Source organism: Gavia stellata, chromosome 6, assembly GCF_030936135.1.
Source record: "Gavia stellata isolate bGavSte3 chromosome 6, bGavSte3.hap2, whole genome shotgun sequence".
NCBI classification, from domain to species: Eukaryota; Metazoa; Chordata; class Aves; order Gaviiformes; family Gaviidae; genus Gavia; species Gavia stellata.
Genome location: NC_082599.1, coordinates 3,153,805 through 3,170,988, shown reverse-complemented (window position 1 = coordinate 3,170,988; position 17,184 = coordinate 3,153,805). Strand labels below are relative to the sequence as shown.

The following is a 17,184-nucleotide window of genomic DNA, read 5'->3' as shown; positions in this document are numbered from 1 at the left end:
CCCCAGCTGCGACTGAAGTGGACGTGGAGGAAAACTTGTCAAATTAACCTGGGAAAACCAAAGGAGGAGGTGGAAGTGCAAGGGAGAGAGGAAAATGAAGTAATGCTGTGAAGTTGCGTAGTGGATCAGTGGCAGAGCTAGGAATAGAGCTCAGGTCCCTTGATTCCATGACTTATGCCTACATAAGCGAGGGACCCCTTTCCTTATTAATCCCACTGGGTACCTAGCCTTTCTCCCGGCCTTTTTTTCTACGCTCCCTCTTCTCACTCTCTTCCGTCTCTCATGTTAATCTCCCTTGCCTTTCAGCATCTCACATGTGCCCTCCGAGGGAGAGGCTCTTCTAACATACACAGTCTTTGACTGATTCATCCCTTTGCTTATACATGACTAACACTCATGCTATTTGTCTAACTATTTCGATTGATGTACATTTAATATGTAAAAATTTAATTAAAGTGTTATTCATAAAAAAATATCTGGGCCAATTTAATATTTTTTTAAAATACCCAAAGGGAATATTTCAATTAGGGACTAAATGCCAGAAAACACTGTCAGATTCCACCCCACACACCGCCCCCCCCATCTCTAGTCAAAGCAGCAGGTTTTGATATTATAAAGAGAAAGCCACCAAAACCACAACAATATTTACAGACGTTCGCTCTGCAGGTGCAGAGATCAATCCTGAGAGAAGCTGAGAACTTCCAGCTCTTGGTAGAAACCAGTGGAAGTTATTCTGAGGAGAAGCCAACTACGTACCCAGAGCCAGCTCCCTACCAGTGGATCTGTGCTAATGCTCTGATTGGAGAATTTGCTGAATCTTTCTAATCAGCTTGGTCCTGCAACCTTTAATCATGCAAATGGCTCACGTCTTCAATGCAGTTTCAGACTTGCCAGCAAAAGGCTTGCAGGACTGAGTATGGCAAGGGGAATTGGGATTTGTGCTGACACAACAAAGTTTCTGATGGTTATGGGCCTGAAAATGCATCCCTCCAAATAGATGCTTCTCTCAAGTTAGCTGGGAGGACTAAAAAGTCTTGGGCTTGCATATTACATGGCCCAACAAGTCTCTTCAGTGGACAATGTCATTCAGGAGCTTAGCAGACATATTAGTACCAAAATGAAGGAGTTAGATGGAAACCATGGCCCAAAAAAACACAGCAAACACCTGAATTTGTTTATCCTAAGAGGACCAACTTGGTTTGGGTCTTGGGAAAAGGCTGAGATCAAGTCACCCAGTCTTCAGTTTAGCATCATCCAGACCTGATTCACAACCTTGGTCAGAAAGTCCGGTCTCCAGCAATTTCAGGTAACTAACTGTGTAATAGCAGTTCAGTTCAAAAGTCTGCCCAGGACAGCTCCCCACAACAAGGTTGGGTGTGTTATGTGCAGTGCACAGTGAGTGATATAATAGTGAGGACATGGAAGTCTTGCATGACTCAGAAGGGGATGCCACACCAGTCAGTGCTGATGGTGGCCCTTGGCCTCCCCACTCCTTCCCAGCCTCCTGTCGTCCACCACAAGCCATGAAAACCTGCGCTCCCTAACACCCCCAGTGCTCCCTAACTAACTTAAGACTTTCAGCATGAAACAGCAAAGCCTCAAGAACAGCAATGACCAAAGTGTTCAATCACCCACATCCCAAGTGGACACCTTCACCCCAAAACTTCAGCCACTCCCTGGCTGACATCTGCCTATAGGTTTTTGAGACCTTTTCAAGGCTTTTCAAGACTTGTGAAAGTCTTGAAAGGCCTCACTGTCATTCCAGTGCAAAGGAGCTGCAGAAATCTCAGAATTTTCCTCAAACTGGAGTGCCTATTTCCTTCCTACACCAAGGAAGTCACAGCTGCCATGCCAAAAACGAGGCCAATGGAACTGCTGTGCGTCACATGTAAGGAGCGGTCCCCAAACTCTCTAGCAGAAGGCTGTGGATGAGTCATGAGATTCATTCTTCAGGAAGATCTCCAAGACCCTTTAACCCAAGTCTTCATTTCAGGCATTTTTATGAGGTCGTTGCAAAGGCTTAGCCATTTATGTCTTCAGAGGGAGATAGTAGGGTACTTGAAGTATGTGTTGGTACGTGATTTACCTCCATTGAGCAGTAGCCTTGCAGTGCACACGTAGGAGCTGTTAGATATGCTAAAATGCAAACACAGGCCTCATCTTGAAACCTTAAGAAGGGATTAGAGCAGATGAGTCCTCATTTAGTTTTCCACAACAGCGGCAGAGATAAATCCGGCTGCTCCTTTGCAGGGTGTTAAAGGGGGATTTCCTGGTGGGATTTCCTGGTGGGTGGGTCTCCTCAGTGGGGTATTATTGTATTGACGGTGGGGAGGGAAGGAATGGATTAAGCAACTGGCAGTAGGATATGGAGCCTTTGCATGTGCTGACAATGGATATAACCTGGGGAGGGTAGAAAGCTGTCAGTGAGCTATAGGAAAATCAGGTTTGGTTCCTGGCTTATTCCTGGAGACCACACTGTTGCTCTTGAGCTGAACATTACTCTTCAGAAATTCAGCCATGGCTCCTACACTGGGTACGTCACCAGTGACCAGCGATAGGGCTCACTTGTTTGGATCCTGCTGGACCTCCTGGAGTGGAAGGCAGTCAGCCAGTTCGAGCTGCTGAAGTTGGGTCATCCATACACTGCCCAATCCTATCCTGCGGTGGAACAATGCCAATGAAATGTTAAGTCCTGCCCATAAATCACCCCTGGGCCTCACCATCTTCTTGGCTTTCTTGATTATGTGCAGTTTTTCTGCTATGTTTCTTGGCTATAGTGAAGAACTTGGTATGCTTTTCTTCTACTCTGGATAAGCATAGGCGGTATGGGCATCACCATTAACTTTGGTGCTAATTTGGGGGATTGGTGGAAGCCTGCAGAGAGCTCAGTAGCTGAGAGCAGAGCTGAGTAAAGCAGAGCTGGGAATGAGTTTCCACTTCACCCTGGAGATGTGGTGTCATTTAGACAGGACAGATTTTGGTGAGGAACTGCAGGGATTCTTCAAATTTCAGGGCCTCTGTTTGCCCTTATTTTAATGCCAAGTGCAACATACCAGTCTCTGAAGCTCAAAGTCGTATTGAGTAAATACATTTAAGTTAAGAAGCAAAATGTCCATGATCTGCAGATTCCCACAGTCTCACAGAGCTGCTTGGAGATCAAGCACGGAAATGAGGAGCTCCCAGCCAGTAAGCCCTACACAAAGAAGACGCATACTTCACCCAGGCTGGTTAACCTCAGTCAGCTAAGTCAGGTTAAAACAGTTTTTAAGGCCAGGCAGTTTGTGTATTAGTTCAGGTGAGTAGCTGAAGTTCAAGGCAGGTTTGGGTATTAGCTTGGGTGAGTAGCTTAAGTTCAAGCTGTTAGGGCAGGAGTGGCTCCTCAGCAGCTCCTGAATCACATGTGGCTCTCCACCATTTTGCATATGGTTCTTTGCCCTGGCTATGGCATGTGGTTGGTTAGCAGCAGGGCTATGTTGCGTGGGGGCTAGAAGCCCAGTATCGCTGGGCTGTGTTACTCTGCGATGTGGCTTGCTTGCCCAGGCCAGCTCCAGAGGAGCCACCATCATCTTCTGAGGTAGTCCTGGTACACCGCTACCCCAGACTTTCTGAGGTATGTCACATATGTCTTGTAGAGTGAAGAAGATCCACCAACCCACACTGGGGTTCATCCCAAACCGTCTGATCCCAATCAGCACTAAGCTTAGCTCTTCCGTTATTTTAAGCCAGACTACCTGTCTCAGTTGCCCAGTCTGAATTAAGAACACCCTTTTTCTTCTCTCAGGGTTGATGGAACCAAAGAAAACTCTAAAACATCAGCAGGCATAAGCCTCACAAGAGAAGACCCAGCCCTAGGGAAGCCCAATACTTCCAGCTTTCGGTCAACCACATTAGTGGTCAACCCCATAAAACAGGCAAATACGTGTAGTGAATAGTTCAGAGTGCTTGACGCAGTGACCTCACTGAGTTGCAACACCGGTGATTACAGCCTCTTTTCCAGCAGAGTTGTAATGCTGATACATACATTTTTAAATTGCATCTATCCTATTCTGCAGGCTTTGAATAACTATTATTTTGTAGGCAGCACTAGTATATGAGTCTTGTGCCAAAGTTGTAATGGTGAGAATGGCTGTTTGAGTAGAGTATCATCCATTTATAAAGTATCTACATGAAAAGTCAGGTTACACATGGATATATGTTTGGATACCTTAAAAAAAAATCCACAAAACAAACACTTTTTTCATTTTTCCTTCTCTGTTCTTTTGGAAGAAACACTGTCTTTATGTCAGGTTGATTTAAAGATTTCAGGGAAGTCACAGTAACCTTAACACAAATAATGAATGAAAGTATTAATGACTGATGGGACAGGGATATTCTGAATGTTAGTGGTTGGCTTTGGTTGAAATGAAGAGGTTTTAGGGAGACTGTTTAATTCTTACATTTGACTTTACATATTGATTATTGATTATTTGATATAGTTCCTGAAGCCTTGGGACAAACATTGGAAACATAGAACTGAAAACTGAGATGGTGCTTTTCTGCTGGCTGAGAAGTTCAAAAGCTTCAGTGTTCATCTGGCCTCTTGAGAACCCACACAAGAAGGCAAGGCTCCATTGTCTCGCTCAATGGAAGTATAAAGTATTTTAGGATAAGACATTTGTATCTTCTTCAACTCTTTCCTGGTTCACAGGGATCAATGATATGGGGATATGTTTGGACCAGGATTATAATTAATAAAGCCATAAACAGAACTTTACAAAACCTCTTATTTGCCAGGGTCTTGCCTTCAGAAGCTAAGTCATCTCTGATGCATTCAGGTGCAAGTGATGTGCACATTAACTTTTGATTGAGAAGACACTGTGCTCAGGTGAGCTAAATACAGAGAATGTTCTTCATTTCAGATGCTGGGTACAGAAGATACTTCAATTACCAATCTGACCAGGGTGCCGCTGCGATGGACACAGACTGAACATCTAACATAGACTGGCCGTGCTCCACGGAGCTTCTATCTATCTCTCTCAAGATACATCTGTGTCTTCAAATTCATCTGTCAAGGAATCTATATCCAAAATGCAGTTAGGAAAGCAGACTGAAAATGTTGTATGAAAAGAAACATCTTCCTCCACCAAAACCAACAGCACTAAAATACTTTTCCACCTTTTGTTCTTTGTCTAAGAAGAATCTGTGAAATTTCCTGTTGGAGCATCTTCATGATAGAGCTCAGTGTTTATAACAGGAGAGAATTAAGTCATGGATTTGGGGCCTATCTGTTACAGCCCTCATTTTATAGAGCTGTAAGGCTGCTTTATGAATTTAGAGGGGTCCTTGGGAGAGCACTGCTAATACTTCACTCTCAATTAATCTGGATTTAGGCAGCCTGTTAGAATGAAGGAGTTTGGAGAGTATGTCATGCCTAAGGCTAGTAATGAGGGCCAAAAAATCAAATTACCATATCATGGGAAATTTGGTTTTATTTTAAGAGTTGAAAATCAGATGGAAAATATGAGAGTCTGAATTTTTCCATGTGCTGAGAGACTGGGAAAAAAAGATATTTTAGGCTGTTGAAGTACTTTATCTTGTTAATGTCAGAATTTTTTGTTTGACAAGATAAAATCATTCAGCTTCAGTAATATCAAAACACTCCAATATTCTATAAAATATTAAAGGTACAGCAGCGTGCTTTTTTGATAGTTTAATGACTTTCTATTTTGACATAAGATCATGTTCACAATGAAAAGAAGTAAAATGGCTTCTTTTCAAGAACTCAAATGAAACTATCTGAAATGTGCAAAACCAAACAAGAAAGCCAAAGCTGTGCATATTTGCCTTGAAACTGAGAGGGTCCTGCAAAACATCTCCATTTTGATGCAGCTGCCTTTTCTGGTGGAAAACTGGCCCAGAAAATAAATAAACACATTTTTGACAAGATATAGTATCTCCTAGGCTGGGTCCTGCATGCTTAGCCTAAGGGGTCTCCAACTTTTTTATGGCTCCGGGTGAACAGAAACATCTCCGTGTGCCCTCCCCACCCATTCACACTCCCACAAGATCCCTGTGGCAACAGCTTCCCTGGGAAAGTAGCATGATTAGGAAAGGATAAACCATAATTATTAGCTATCATTTAATGTGATTTAGCACCTGGAAATAATGGAGAGGAAATTGTGCCAGATGCTTAGTCAACAAACTGCAGCCTACCAGGAAGCGTTCCATGAAGCATTACAGCCCCATCGATCAAACTTGAGAGCAACAGTCATAAGTAGGCCAATAAAACTACCTAAATTATGTTGCAAGAGCTGCAGGGCCCTGCATATGACCTACTTTAGTATCACTCTCTTTGAAGTATCCAGTTGTTTCTGTGGTGCACTCTGTGGGAAGCAGAGATGCAGAGGAAGGAGGACCTGCTCCATTGTCTCCATCACAGCCAAAAGCAGAGCCAGAACCAGAACCTCTCTTTCCTGCCTTGCTCCCCATCACTGGTCCAGGCCGGGTCTGGAGAAGCCAGCCAAATAACACATAGGCTTTGTAAACTGTTTTTCTTCTCTAGGAAGGGTGAGATGAGTAAAGATGAAATAAAAAGTGAGACACTTCCATTCCTCCATCCATGACCTATACCCACTCTTGCGTTGCACCTCAAGCCATGTGGACGTCTCTGTTTCCCAGGATCTGGTGGGCTTTCTGGCTTTCTGTCTGTGCTTTGCCATCATGTTTTAGGGTCACTGACAGCCAAAGCTCCAGAGCCTCCCTGAGGTTCACCATGCCGCCTTCTACTTCCTAAAAAAGCCTGCCAAAACCAAAACAAAGCCATGACAGTTTCCTTCAAGCCCTTCCCTAAAGCATATCCATACTGTGACATATCTATAGCCCTCTTTTATGGGCCCATCTTACAGTGATCTGCAGTAGGCAACACTCTCCAGAAGCATCTCAGTGACCCATGGGAGCACGTTGAAGGTGAACAGGAGGCAGTGCACCATGCGCTTCCCTGCTTAGTGTCTTGGAGTTTACTTCACACGGTCCTCAGCTACCTCGGCTTCACCCATCTCATGCTGTTTTTCCAAAAAATGCCACTTCTGTGCAGCACCCCTGCCTACCCTGGAGTGGTGGAAGTACCTACCTACTTCATCTGGGTGTTGCCTCGCATGAAGCTCCCCGATTCTGTGATTTTGCATCTCCCAAGACTTTGTAGCCCCGCAAAGTCTGCTTTCCTCTTACTCCTGCTTTGTCCTCGCTGCTCAGTCTTAAGTCAACTGTTCCCTAATCATTCCTATGAGCTCATCGTTCACATGCACCACAGAAATCCAAACACAGTCATAACAATCCTTTTGAACCATTCCCTCTCCTGTTGGCTGACCCCTTCCTCTTTGTTAATCCTATGGGTCTTCTTAGATGACGAGTCCTTCCTTTGAAAGAGGTGCTCCCTGAAAGACGGGGCTGAGGGAGCAAGGAACAAGAGAAGTTGATCCATCAAGGTGCACGCTTCCTCCTGCAGCAGACCTTAGCAGGGAGCATGCTAACAAATCTCTTGCAAAAAGTGTCTCGTCTGTCTGCTCTGTCTGCTCTGCAGGAGACAGCCCTGTTCCCCTGCTGTGTAAGCCCACAGCACAGAAAGAAACACGCAGGGCATCTTTATACTCCCTGTTTTTCCTCTTGCTGCCCTGTCATATCTGCTTGGGGAGGAATAGGAAGAAATTCTGTGTTTGTTATACAGGAATCCAACCAGATGATCCCACAGTCCCTTCTGGCCTTAAAATCCCCGCGTCTATTCAGCACTGCCAGCTCATAACACATCTCGCAGGGAAGAAAGGCCACATTCACGGGCTTGGATCCCTCTTTGTCAGAAGACTTTGCTTGTTTTGGCTGTTGGGTACGTAGGAGCGCGGGCAGACGCATGTCTAACCCCTCAACCGGCAAAACCCACCCTTGCGGACCAGAGGACGGTGCACCCCGGCTGAGGACCCATCCCATAGCGGTGGTTAGGGGTGAAACCCTCCGCGTCCCCCTTCCCCCCAGTGCCTGGATGAAGGCGACCAAGCCTCCGCCGTCCCCGTTTCCCTCCCTGGCTCCCGTCCATGCGTGTGTGTTTGTGCCTCCTGTTGTGTGCCGAGGGCCCATTTGGGGCTGGGATTCTCCCGGGACAAAGGGATGCTAATCAGCTCCCTCTACTGTTGCCTTTTGTCTAGGACTAGCTCCCACGCTTGGACTTGGCACTCTGGGATGCGGCAGAGGGAGCTCCTTGTTGCAACCAGCCTGAGCCCAGTTGGGGAATGCAATGTACCCAGCAGGGAAAGGGGAGGAAAGGGAGGGGAGGGGGAAGGATACACATCCATAACTCGGCACAGCCCGCTCCCTGCCAGCCCATCACATTGTGCATGCTGCCCGAGGCAGAAGTTTCCAGTGCCTCCCGCCACCGGGAGAGACGCCACCGGTTTTGTAGCCACGGGCTGTCTTGTTCCTTCTCCCCTCCCTGATCCCCCGTCTAATGTTTTAGTGGCCAGAAAAATCTCCATGTCAGGGCTGACAGATGAGGGCTGGTGCAGAGGGAGGTAGAGGGAGCACAGAAGGCAAACAGGATCGGCTCCTGGCATTGCTGCCATTTCCTTTTCACCATCACTGCTCTCCCGGGTGTGCAGCCTGCGTCTGGGTGTTGGCTGTTTACAGCCGTTTACATGGGCTGTCTCATCTCCAAAGAACTGTACAGATGCACAAGAGCCAGATCTTTATCCCAGGATCACTGTGCAGGTGGAGAGGTGATGAGGTCAGGGCCTCTTGCTAAGAAACCCAGGCTACACTTGAGCCCGCCAAACCCAGGGCACGTGCAGCCTCCAGTTGCACTGGGGATGGAGAAGCAAATGCAGCCAGATGTGATGCTAACTCTAGTCTTCTGAGTGCTATCCTATTGCCCTGCAGCCACAGGGCTGCTCAGTGCTTGGCCTTGAACACCTCTGAAGTCACAAGAGGCTGAAGTGACCCCTTCTGATGGTGACCTGACCCTACCAGCAGCTCCAGCAGTAAGAGAAGGAGCTCCTCTACCACCTCATCGGTATCCTGCTCCCCAAGGCTGAGGGACTAACATGCTGGCAAGTTTCCTCAGCATCTCTGTTTGCTGCCGTTGCAACTTGCAGATCTTGCCAAGACTCAGTGGAAGCTGCTAATCTTCCAGTACTGATGTGGGCTACAAACCAGAGATGTGGCTACAGCTCATCTAGACCTCCCCAAACTGCATTTCTTCCCCAATGCCGCTGCCTGTACTGAGCTAGCTACATAAAAGCCAGTTCAGAAATGCTGCAACCATGAATATGGGCTGTTCTGTACCTGCGGGCTGGAACGTAGACTCAGGCAGTGCAGCGATATACTGGCACTTACGACTGTCTCATCCCCTGCAGTAATCCCCAGCTCCAAGCTCAATTTACTCTGACACTGAACACAACCGATGCTTGTCTTGAGCCAGGATCTGCCAGTCTTTTTCTCAGTGCACTGGCAAATCTTTGGCCTACAGCATTTATGCATCTTGATGGCTGAGTGGAGCTTGCATAGTCACATTTTCAATCCTGATCCTTCCAGTTTCCTTCCCCATAGTTACAGGGTAGAGTTTGTAGATCTCCGTTGTTGATACCAGGGCAGCTGCCCAAATTGCCATTAGCGGAGAGGTAGACGGGGTGTGGTTGGAAATCAGATCCTCTTGGGAAGAGTTTCATGAGAGAGCAGAGAGTACCTCCTACATGTAACTAACCTCCTGGATGGATCAGTATCTTGTGGCTTTCTGCTCATGCCTTACTTTATTGCAGAAGTGGAGAAGTCTGATCTAGAGCAGGGAAAGGGGGGAAGCATTTGGCACGGAGACAACTGAGATGCCAGAATGCCATCAGGAAAATATGATGAGGTCTGCTAAACGTATTAATTTTAGATCATGCAAGACATTATGAGATGGTATTATGCCTGAAATAGCAAGGGACTGCCTGTATTCAGTGGTCCAGGAGATTCTTTTCAATGCCATGTTCTTGCATTAGTAAAAAGACCTCTCCAACAGAGGTTGGATGTCAGGACTGCTTTCTAACAGGAGAAAGACGGGGGGGGGGGGGTGGGGGGTGGGAACTATTTGCCCCCAAACTGGGCCTCTAAGAAGTACACATGGAAGTCTGAGCCTGTAGACCTAGGCTCCCTCGATAGTCAATGGAGAGAAATAAACATCTTGGTATGATTCATGTTATCCTGAGATAGGTGTCTAAGATAGGTCAGATGAATTGCTCTCTGGAGATGCCGATTGCTCTCCACTGACTGCAAAGAGAGCCTGGGGTGACTAGCTCAGACCTTGACATCTAACTTTGGTAGATGAGATCAGGCCTATCAGAGAGCCTGTGGAGCGATATTGTTACGACACAGCAAGAAAAAAATACAGAGAAGACTTCTATCTCCAAGGTATTATAACTGAATTTAAAAGTCTTGTTCCGTTCTTGCTAAACCCGGTGAAGAACTCACATGGATTTCACTAGACACAAGATGAGCTTTCTCATCCACAGTAGTAACAGAGACAAAAGAGTCAACCCATGAACACAACTACATTTTGGCTTTCTTGAGAGAGACAAGACATGGGGCTTATCCCCAAAAGGTCTAGAGTCCAAAACAAGCCTAGCTACAAAATAAGCCAAGTCTAGCTGCAAAGGTAACAGTGCCCAGCATTCCATATGAAACTGGATGTGACTTGAATCCCACATCTCTCATGAACTAGACAAATGCCTGCTCTGCCCTTCGTGTGGTCCCTGGGAGCAGGAGTCTTCTCATCAAGAGCTGGTCTCCCTGGATTCCCTCGGTGATTGATGGAGAGATGTAGAAACTTCAGGGTGTGAATAATTTAATCCTAACTGTCTAGAATACATCAGATGAATCTTGCCCCAGAGGACCCCAGCATCAAATGGAACTCCCTCGACTTGTCTCATTGTCTGACATAATGGACCCAAAATTTTGCTGACCCACTGCTCTTTTGCAGGCCTAGATTTTAACTTCTTATAAGGTGTAATTAGCAAAGAAAATGCTCTGTTCTAGAAGAGTTATTCTGAATCTAGCAAAGAAAAATGTAGTGGCTGGTTGTCAACACCAGAGCCATGTTGCATTAGAAATGAGGAGACCTGTAAAAGGGGAGGTAGATAGATTGTCTGTCTCTTGGTGGTATGTCAAGGCAAGATGTCCTTTGGGAACAGATGTCATCGTCAAATCCAGATTTTGATTTCGTTCCAGAAGTCATGAGGTGAAATTCTCCAGTCTGCGTCACGCAAGAAGTCTTCTTGGATAATCTGACAGTCTTGGCAGGCCATAAACATGCAGTGTGTGCTCTACTGCGGGAAGGAAAGAGGCATTTGAGATCCAGAGATCTCATATGTCTACAAATGCACTATTATTGCTGCCCCTTTCCATTGTCAAGTGGCCTTCAAAGAGATTATTTGGTATCATTTTCTGAAGGACACTCTGCCATATCCATAGGACAGTGTCATCTGCAGGAGCATCATGAGTGAAGGTAATAGTAATTCTTTAGGCTTCATGGTCTCCCTGGATAAGATGACAGGGAGATACCACCCCATCCCATCCCACCTTGATTTGAGTTGGAAGCGCTGGAAGGCTAGACATCTACCCAGTTTAATAATGAAGCAATCAAGTGGTCTTGAATACTCCATATTTCATTCCATGCTTATGCTGGTAACTGCACAAACAGGAGCTGTATCGAAAAGAACATTTCTTCACTGGGCAGGAACGGGGTTTACCCAGAGGGGCACGAACAGTGGGTCACTCCACTGCTTTTGTGGCTCTCGTCATTTGCCTTCTAGCAGGGTCGATGGCCAACAATTATTTCCGGAATGAATTTATGCCTCCAAGCCTCCGCATCACCCATTAGGCTCTCATTTGTCCAGTGGGGAACTTGATATATGTCCTCAGAGGGCACATCCGACGGGCGCGGACACTTGACAAAGCAACAGGACGCGCGCGCTCACCCGCCCCGGCTCGTTCAAACCCCCTCGCACGCCGGCAAACGCCCCGATGTACAAAAAGGGATGGTGCGGCTTCCCAAGGTTGCACGAGTGTTAAACTCTAATAAACAAGCCCCGTCGGCGAAAGCTGAAAGAATCTGAGCCCTCCCCAACAAAGCATTTAATCCAGTTTGGCGTAACCTTTGACATTATTAGGGATCGCAGTGACCCTAATCCAATCAGATTGATTAACTAAAGCAGAGACCCCATAAGCTGACCCCCCTCTGGCCTCTGCTATTTAGTCCTGACCAAACAGTGGGAGAGACGTGCTGTATTTACACCACAATGGGTCCGCGCTGAGAACCTGTTTCATTACAGAGCGACTTAAACTCCCATTACTCCATCAATGTATCATTCTTCAATAGTTCATTAAAAGCTGCTCCTCCACAATAACTATTAACCATTTCTCAGTCCAGCTGGCAGGTTTAAAGCCCCAGCCAGTCTTTAGCAGAAGGAGGTGGGAGTGAGTAAAAGAAATAGATAGACAAGGGCTCCCTTTTTAAATTTAAACGAACTGGGGGCTTAAATAGTTTGAGGTAATTTACTTTTATTGAATGGGGGGAGGAGAGGGAAGAAACTTTTATTTTGGCTTAATTATGTGCTGAGGTCCTTTAAAGAGACAGGGCCATGATAAGCTTTTATTGTATTACTTCTCTTGAGATCAGTTCATATTTCTGCCCAGAGGAGTTTCAAAGAGAGCTCGCATGGCGTCGAGAGACTATAAAATGCACCACAACTTAAACATGAACAGTGTCTTCAGTCCATAAATGTTAAAAACAGGGTGAAAGACTCAATTCGCGGTAAACGCCACTTAAGTCTGAGGTGGAAAATGCCTGTTAGGTTGCACAGGTCATTTTCTGTTGCCAGTGATGGCATGTCCCTCAACTACATCTTCCAAAGTTTTATCCTGTATATTTTTAAAGGCAACTCAAAAACCTTCCCGTGTTCTTGGAAAACTGAAAGATATGGCAACTGCCTTACAAACTGCCAAACCTCTCAGGTAAGTGGCTGGGCATGAGCTGTGGCTAAGGTGATCACTTAAGGTTGTGTGGCTATGGCCGTGTTCTGCTCTGCTGCTTCACACAATACAGGTGAAGTAATCATATCAGTCCCAAAGAAACAAATGAGAACAAATATTTTCCTCTGGAAATTACTCTGTTAGAAAAGTTCAAGTGAGGGGTTCTTTCCACTGTCCAGTAGTTGAGATTTGAACTTCTGGGAAACTAGAAATTACATTAACTGTAGCCTCTTACATATGACTGATGATAGACAGGAGGTAGGTTTAGGTGGAGGAAAAGAGATCAGGCTCGCTTCTTTTCCTATACTGGCATCCTGTTCTTTGTATTCCCAATAGTTTAGGGTACCTGAGCCACCTATTCTCTAGTGCTTCGCAAGAAAGGCCCAACAGTGGCACCTATCTGAGTGTTTCTCCATGGAGCTGCACAGCTGTTCATATGCTCCCAAGACCACAAAGGAGGAGAAAATCCCTCTCCCAACAGCCCCGTAGCAACTTCATCTCCTGCTAATGCCTGAATCATTCCCCGTGCAGGTAGCACAGCACAGCGAGGAAGGCGACTCTGTTCCTTTTGAACAAGGAACAAACATTTATTCCACAGCCAAGGACAGGCAAAACTGAGTAGCTGAATAGCTGGATGGGATGGGGAACTTCTGCTCTTCATATGTCCTGAGTGACATATGAAGGGCTAGAGGGACATAGGGCCAAGCCTGTCAAGTATTGCCTCCAAATAGCAGCAGGTCTGGATCCCCTGAACGTCACCATTCCCTTGTAGCTGGGATCATGAATACCATTGCTGTTTAACAGGTGATTCATTAGGCCTGGCTATGGAAACGTAAAAAAAAAATATACAGAAATATAGTTGTAGCTAAAACATGCGGGATTTCTTTCTATAAACAGGCCAATGGGGAAAAAGAGTCCGGTTTTAGATGAGATATCAGAATATGGCTCTTAATGGGACCAGAGTCTGGTGACAGTTTGGCACCGCTGAATCACAGCTCAAGCCCAGCCCAGAATTAGCAATGAGATACCAAGGCAGCAAGGGCAGCCCAGACAGTGAGGCAGCCTCAGTGAGATCTGGGCCTAGAAAGTATTTCCTGAAGGCATTAAAATCAGTCCTTTTCAATGAAAGAATTGCAGATGGTCGTGTAAGGCAAAAGGGAGTTTCTTTAGTGACTACACTGGTTTGTGCTGAAGGAGGATGGGGTCCCTATTGACTCAGATGAGAAGCTGCAGTTAGATCTTGGGTGACTTAAAATTCAAGCTGCGAAGTAGAGTTTTGCTTGCTTGCTTTCTTTCTCTCCTTTTCACCTTCTCTCTTTCTGGGTAGGAGCTCAAATATGTTCCTACCCTGGGGGATCTGCTGCACAAGAATGTGACTGAGCTGTTTTTTTTCTCCCCCCCTCCTGCTGTAGGTGAAGCAAAACTGAAGGGTGGTTTGATTCTCCCTCAAGGAACAACATTCTTCAGTTATGAAATCGTCCCAGCCTTCTTTTCCTCGCTGAGCCCGGCTACCAAAAGCCTGCAGTCTCAAGCAGGGACAGACCCTTCATGTCGACATCGTTGTGTGATAAGAGTGCTTGGCGGTTTGCGGGATCGGGGCTCCGTCGGTCGGCGAGGAGGTGAGGATCGCTTTCCTCGTGCACAGGGTACAATTGCTACAAGAGATGTGGACCGCCTAATCCGAGAGCATCTGGGAGCACAAGGTGTTCCACGTGTCCTTAAGGACATCCAGCCTTGTGACGAGGCAAAGGCATTGGGTTATCTGGTTCACTTACTGCTGAGTGAATGCTCTTGGGCAAATCACTCTGGGATTGTGTCTATGGGAAAAATATTCCATTTGGCTGTGCTGGCCTAATTCAACTGCTATAGTCACCCAGGAGTGATGTACCCAGAACGGGTGTTTTAATTGCATGCAAAACATTGTGGTATGACACTTTGATATGGGCTTAAGTGTACCACAATGCCGATCTTTCAGGTCTAACTATTTTGGGGCGATGTCTCACCGCAAAACCCAAATAGTGACAGCAGCATTAATATGGTGCCTCAGCTCCCCAGCTTTAACGGGGTAACCCCACCAGCTGAAACCACCCCTTCTCCTGCTGGGCACATGTAAAACGCCTGTTTTGGCTGGTGGAGGCCCTGCCACGGTACAAATCAAGGCTTTGCTCTCTCTTGGCTGTCTTATTTTTTCAAAATTCATGCAAGAGGAAATGCCCAAGTATCTTCTGAGTAATGCAGCAGGGGAAAAACAAACAAAACCCCGATCTCCAGATGGTAAGCACTGGAAGAACGTGCCCCAGGGTGGCTGTAGATCAGCTACATACACCAAGTCAGGAGATTCCCTGAAACTATCCCAGATGCTCCCTCCTCTCTTCATATGAGTTCAAATGGTACAGCTTTGCTATCCTAGACGAAGTAATTCCAACTCTCAGACTGTCAGGAACCTGTAACTCTTTGTCTTTTGCAAAATCAAAAAAAGAAAGAAAAGAGGATTTCAAGCCTCTTCTGCTGGTGCTCTCCTAAGAGAAAGCAGCCATATTCCTGCACAGCTCTGCACAGGGCACCTGGACTTATCATCTGGGCAGGAATCAAATGCAAAGCAAGTCTGCATCTTGGATGAACTCCTTTGTGCTAAGGCGAAAGGCAGAGCTTGACCCAGACTTACTGAGACCAGCAGGAGAAGGCTGGACTTTAAATGGCACGCTACGAGGGCAAAGAAGGATAAAAGAGTTCTTAGGGGCTAAAATAAGCTCCTGACAACTTATAGGGGAAAAGACCAGATGCTCAGAGTTAGCCAAGTGCTTAAATCCCACTGCATTCAACAACTTAGGGCACAACATTTCTAAGAGCTCCCACCTATATCAGTGGGTGCTGTGTCAGAATTAGTTGCCTGAATTAGCACCCTGTCTTAATTTGCCACATTCATAACCAACGAAAGCAGAACCATTAACTGATGGCGATTTCCTCAGGCCTTTGATCTTCATTGTATCTTGTTATGGTATCAAAACTGCTGGTATCTGGTAAGTCCAGCCCCTAGGAACCATCCCCAACAGCCCGTCATTTCCCCTCCGCAATCATCGAGAGAGCTGAAAATGAGGCATGAAATACCATAGGGTCAGAAAAGGAGTCAGACGTCCAGCTTGACCACTGAAAACACAATAACCCTTTGTGTTCCTTCCAAGGGGCATAGGATCATAGGATAATTCATGTTGAAAAGTACCCTGGCAGGCCTCTGGTTCAACCTCCTGCTCCAAGCAGGGTCAGAGATGACCCTACTCTCTGTGCACTGCCAAATGGGGCACCTCCCAGTTCTCTGGGTCACCTGTACAATCCCAGTAGAGGTTTGAGGTAGAAATAGTGGTTACCTGTGACTGGGTGTAGGCTGTACAATGGAGGTGGTGGGTAACCACCCTCCTTACATTGAAGAGGCACAGATCTACTTGCTACCCCTATGACAAGGCTTAAATATCTTCTTGTCTCTACAGAAGACCTGGGACAGGTTTGAATTGCTCGGGTGAGGTCTTGGGCCAACAAAATTTTCCCTGCCTGTGTCACCTGTCTCCTTTATCAAGTTCAAGTTCTGTCTCCAGCAGCCCATTTTACATGGCACTTTATCACAAGCAAATGAGTTCACAGTTGGTTTCTCAAGATCTCTGCTGCTACTCCACCACAGATGTTGCTGTTGCCAAACCCGTAGCGCTGCACTCACCTTTGTCTAGCACAGGTCCAAAGATGGCTAAGCTGTCATTGACAGTTGTGCAGTTCCACCTTCTCCCTCGAAACTGGTGTTGGCACTCCTGGATCCCAATCTTCACCCCTTCTGCTACACTGGGCATGATCTCCACATAGTTCCGACAGAAGCGTAGCTGCTTGGGTACCAGTCCTGGGATGCTCCCGCAGAGGATGGGCTGAGTTCCCAGGGAGGAATACTGGTGACCAATTGCCAAGGACCTGGAAAAAAGACCAAGGAAAAAGAGATGCTGTCAGGCTGGCTTTCATCTTTGTATTTGGTTCACAAGAACGGGAACAGAAAATCAACATCTTCAGTTCCTCTGCATTCCACTCCCCAGAAAACGTCCTTTCCCATGTCATCCCTCCCCAAAACAACATCATCTCTTTCCTGAAGTTCCCTACATGCCCAACAAGGCAAGAAAC

At 46.4% G+C, this 17,184-nt stretch overlaps 1 protein-coding gene across 1 annotated transcript in view; it reads right to left on the bottom strand.

Moving 5' to 3' along the window:
• The window catches only part of WNT3A (Wnt family member 3A), an 87,003-nt gene that overhangs the window by 19,943 nt on the left and 49,876 nt on the right, over window positions 1-17,184 (bottom strand). The window contains exon 2 of the mRNA XM_059818713.1: window positions 16,739-16,980. Within this exon, the coding sequence (XP_059674696.1) occupies window positions 16,739-16,980 (242 nt within the window). The remainder of the gene's footprint in view (window positions 1-16,738; window positions 16,981-17,184) is intronic.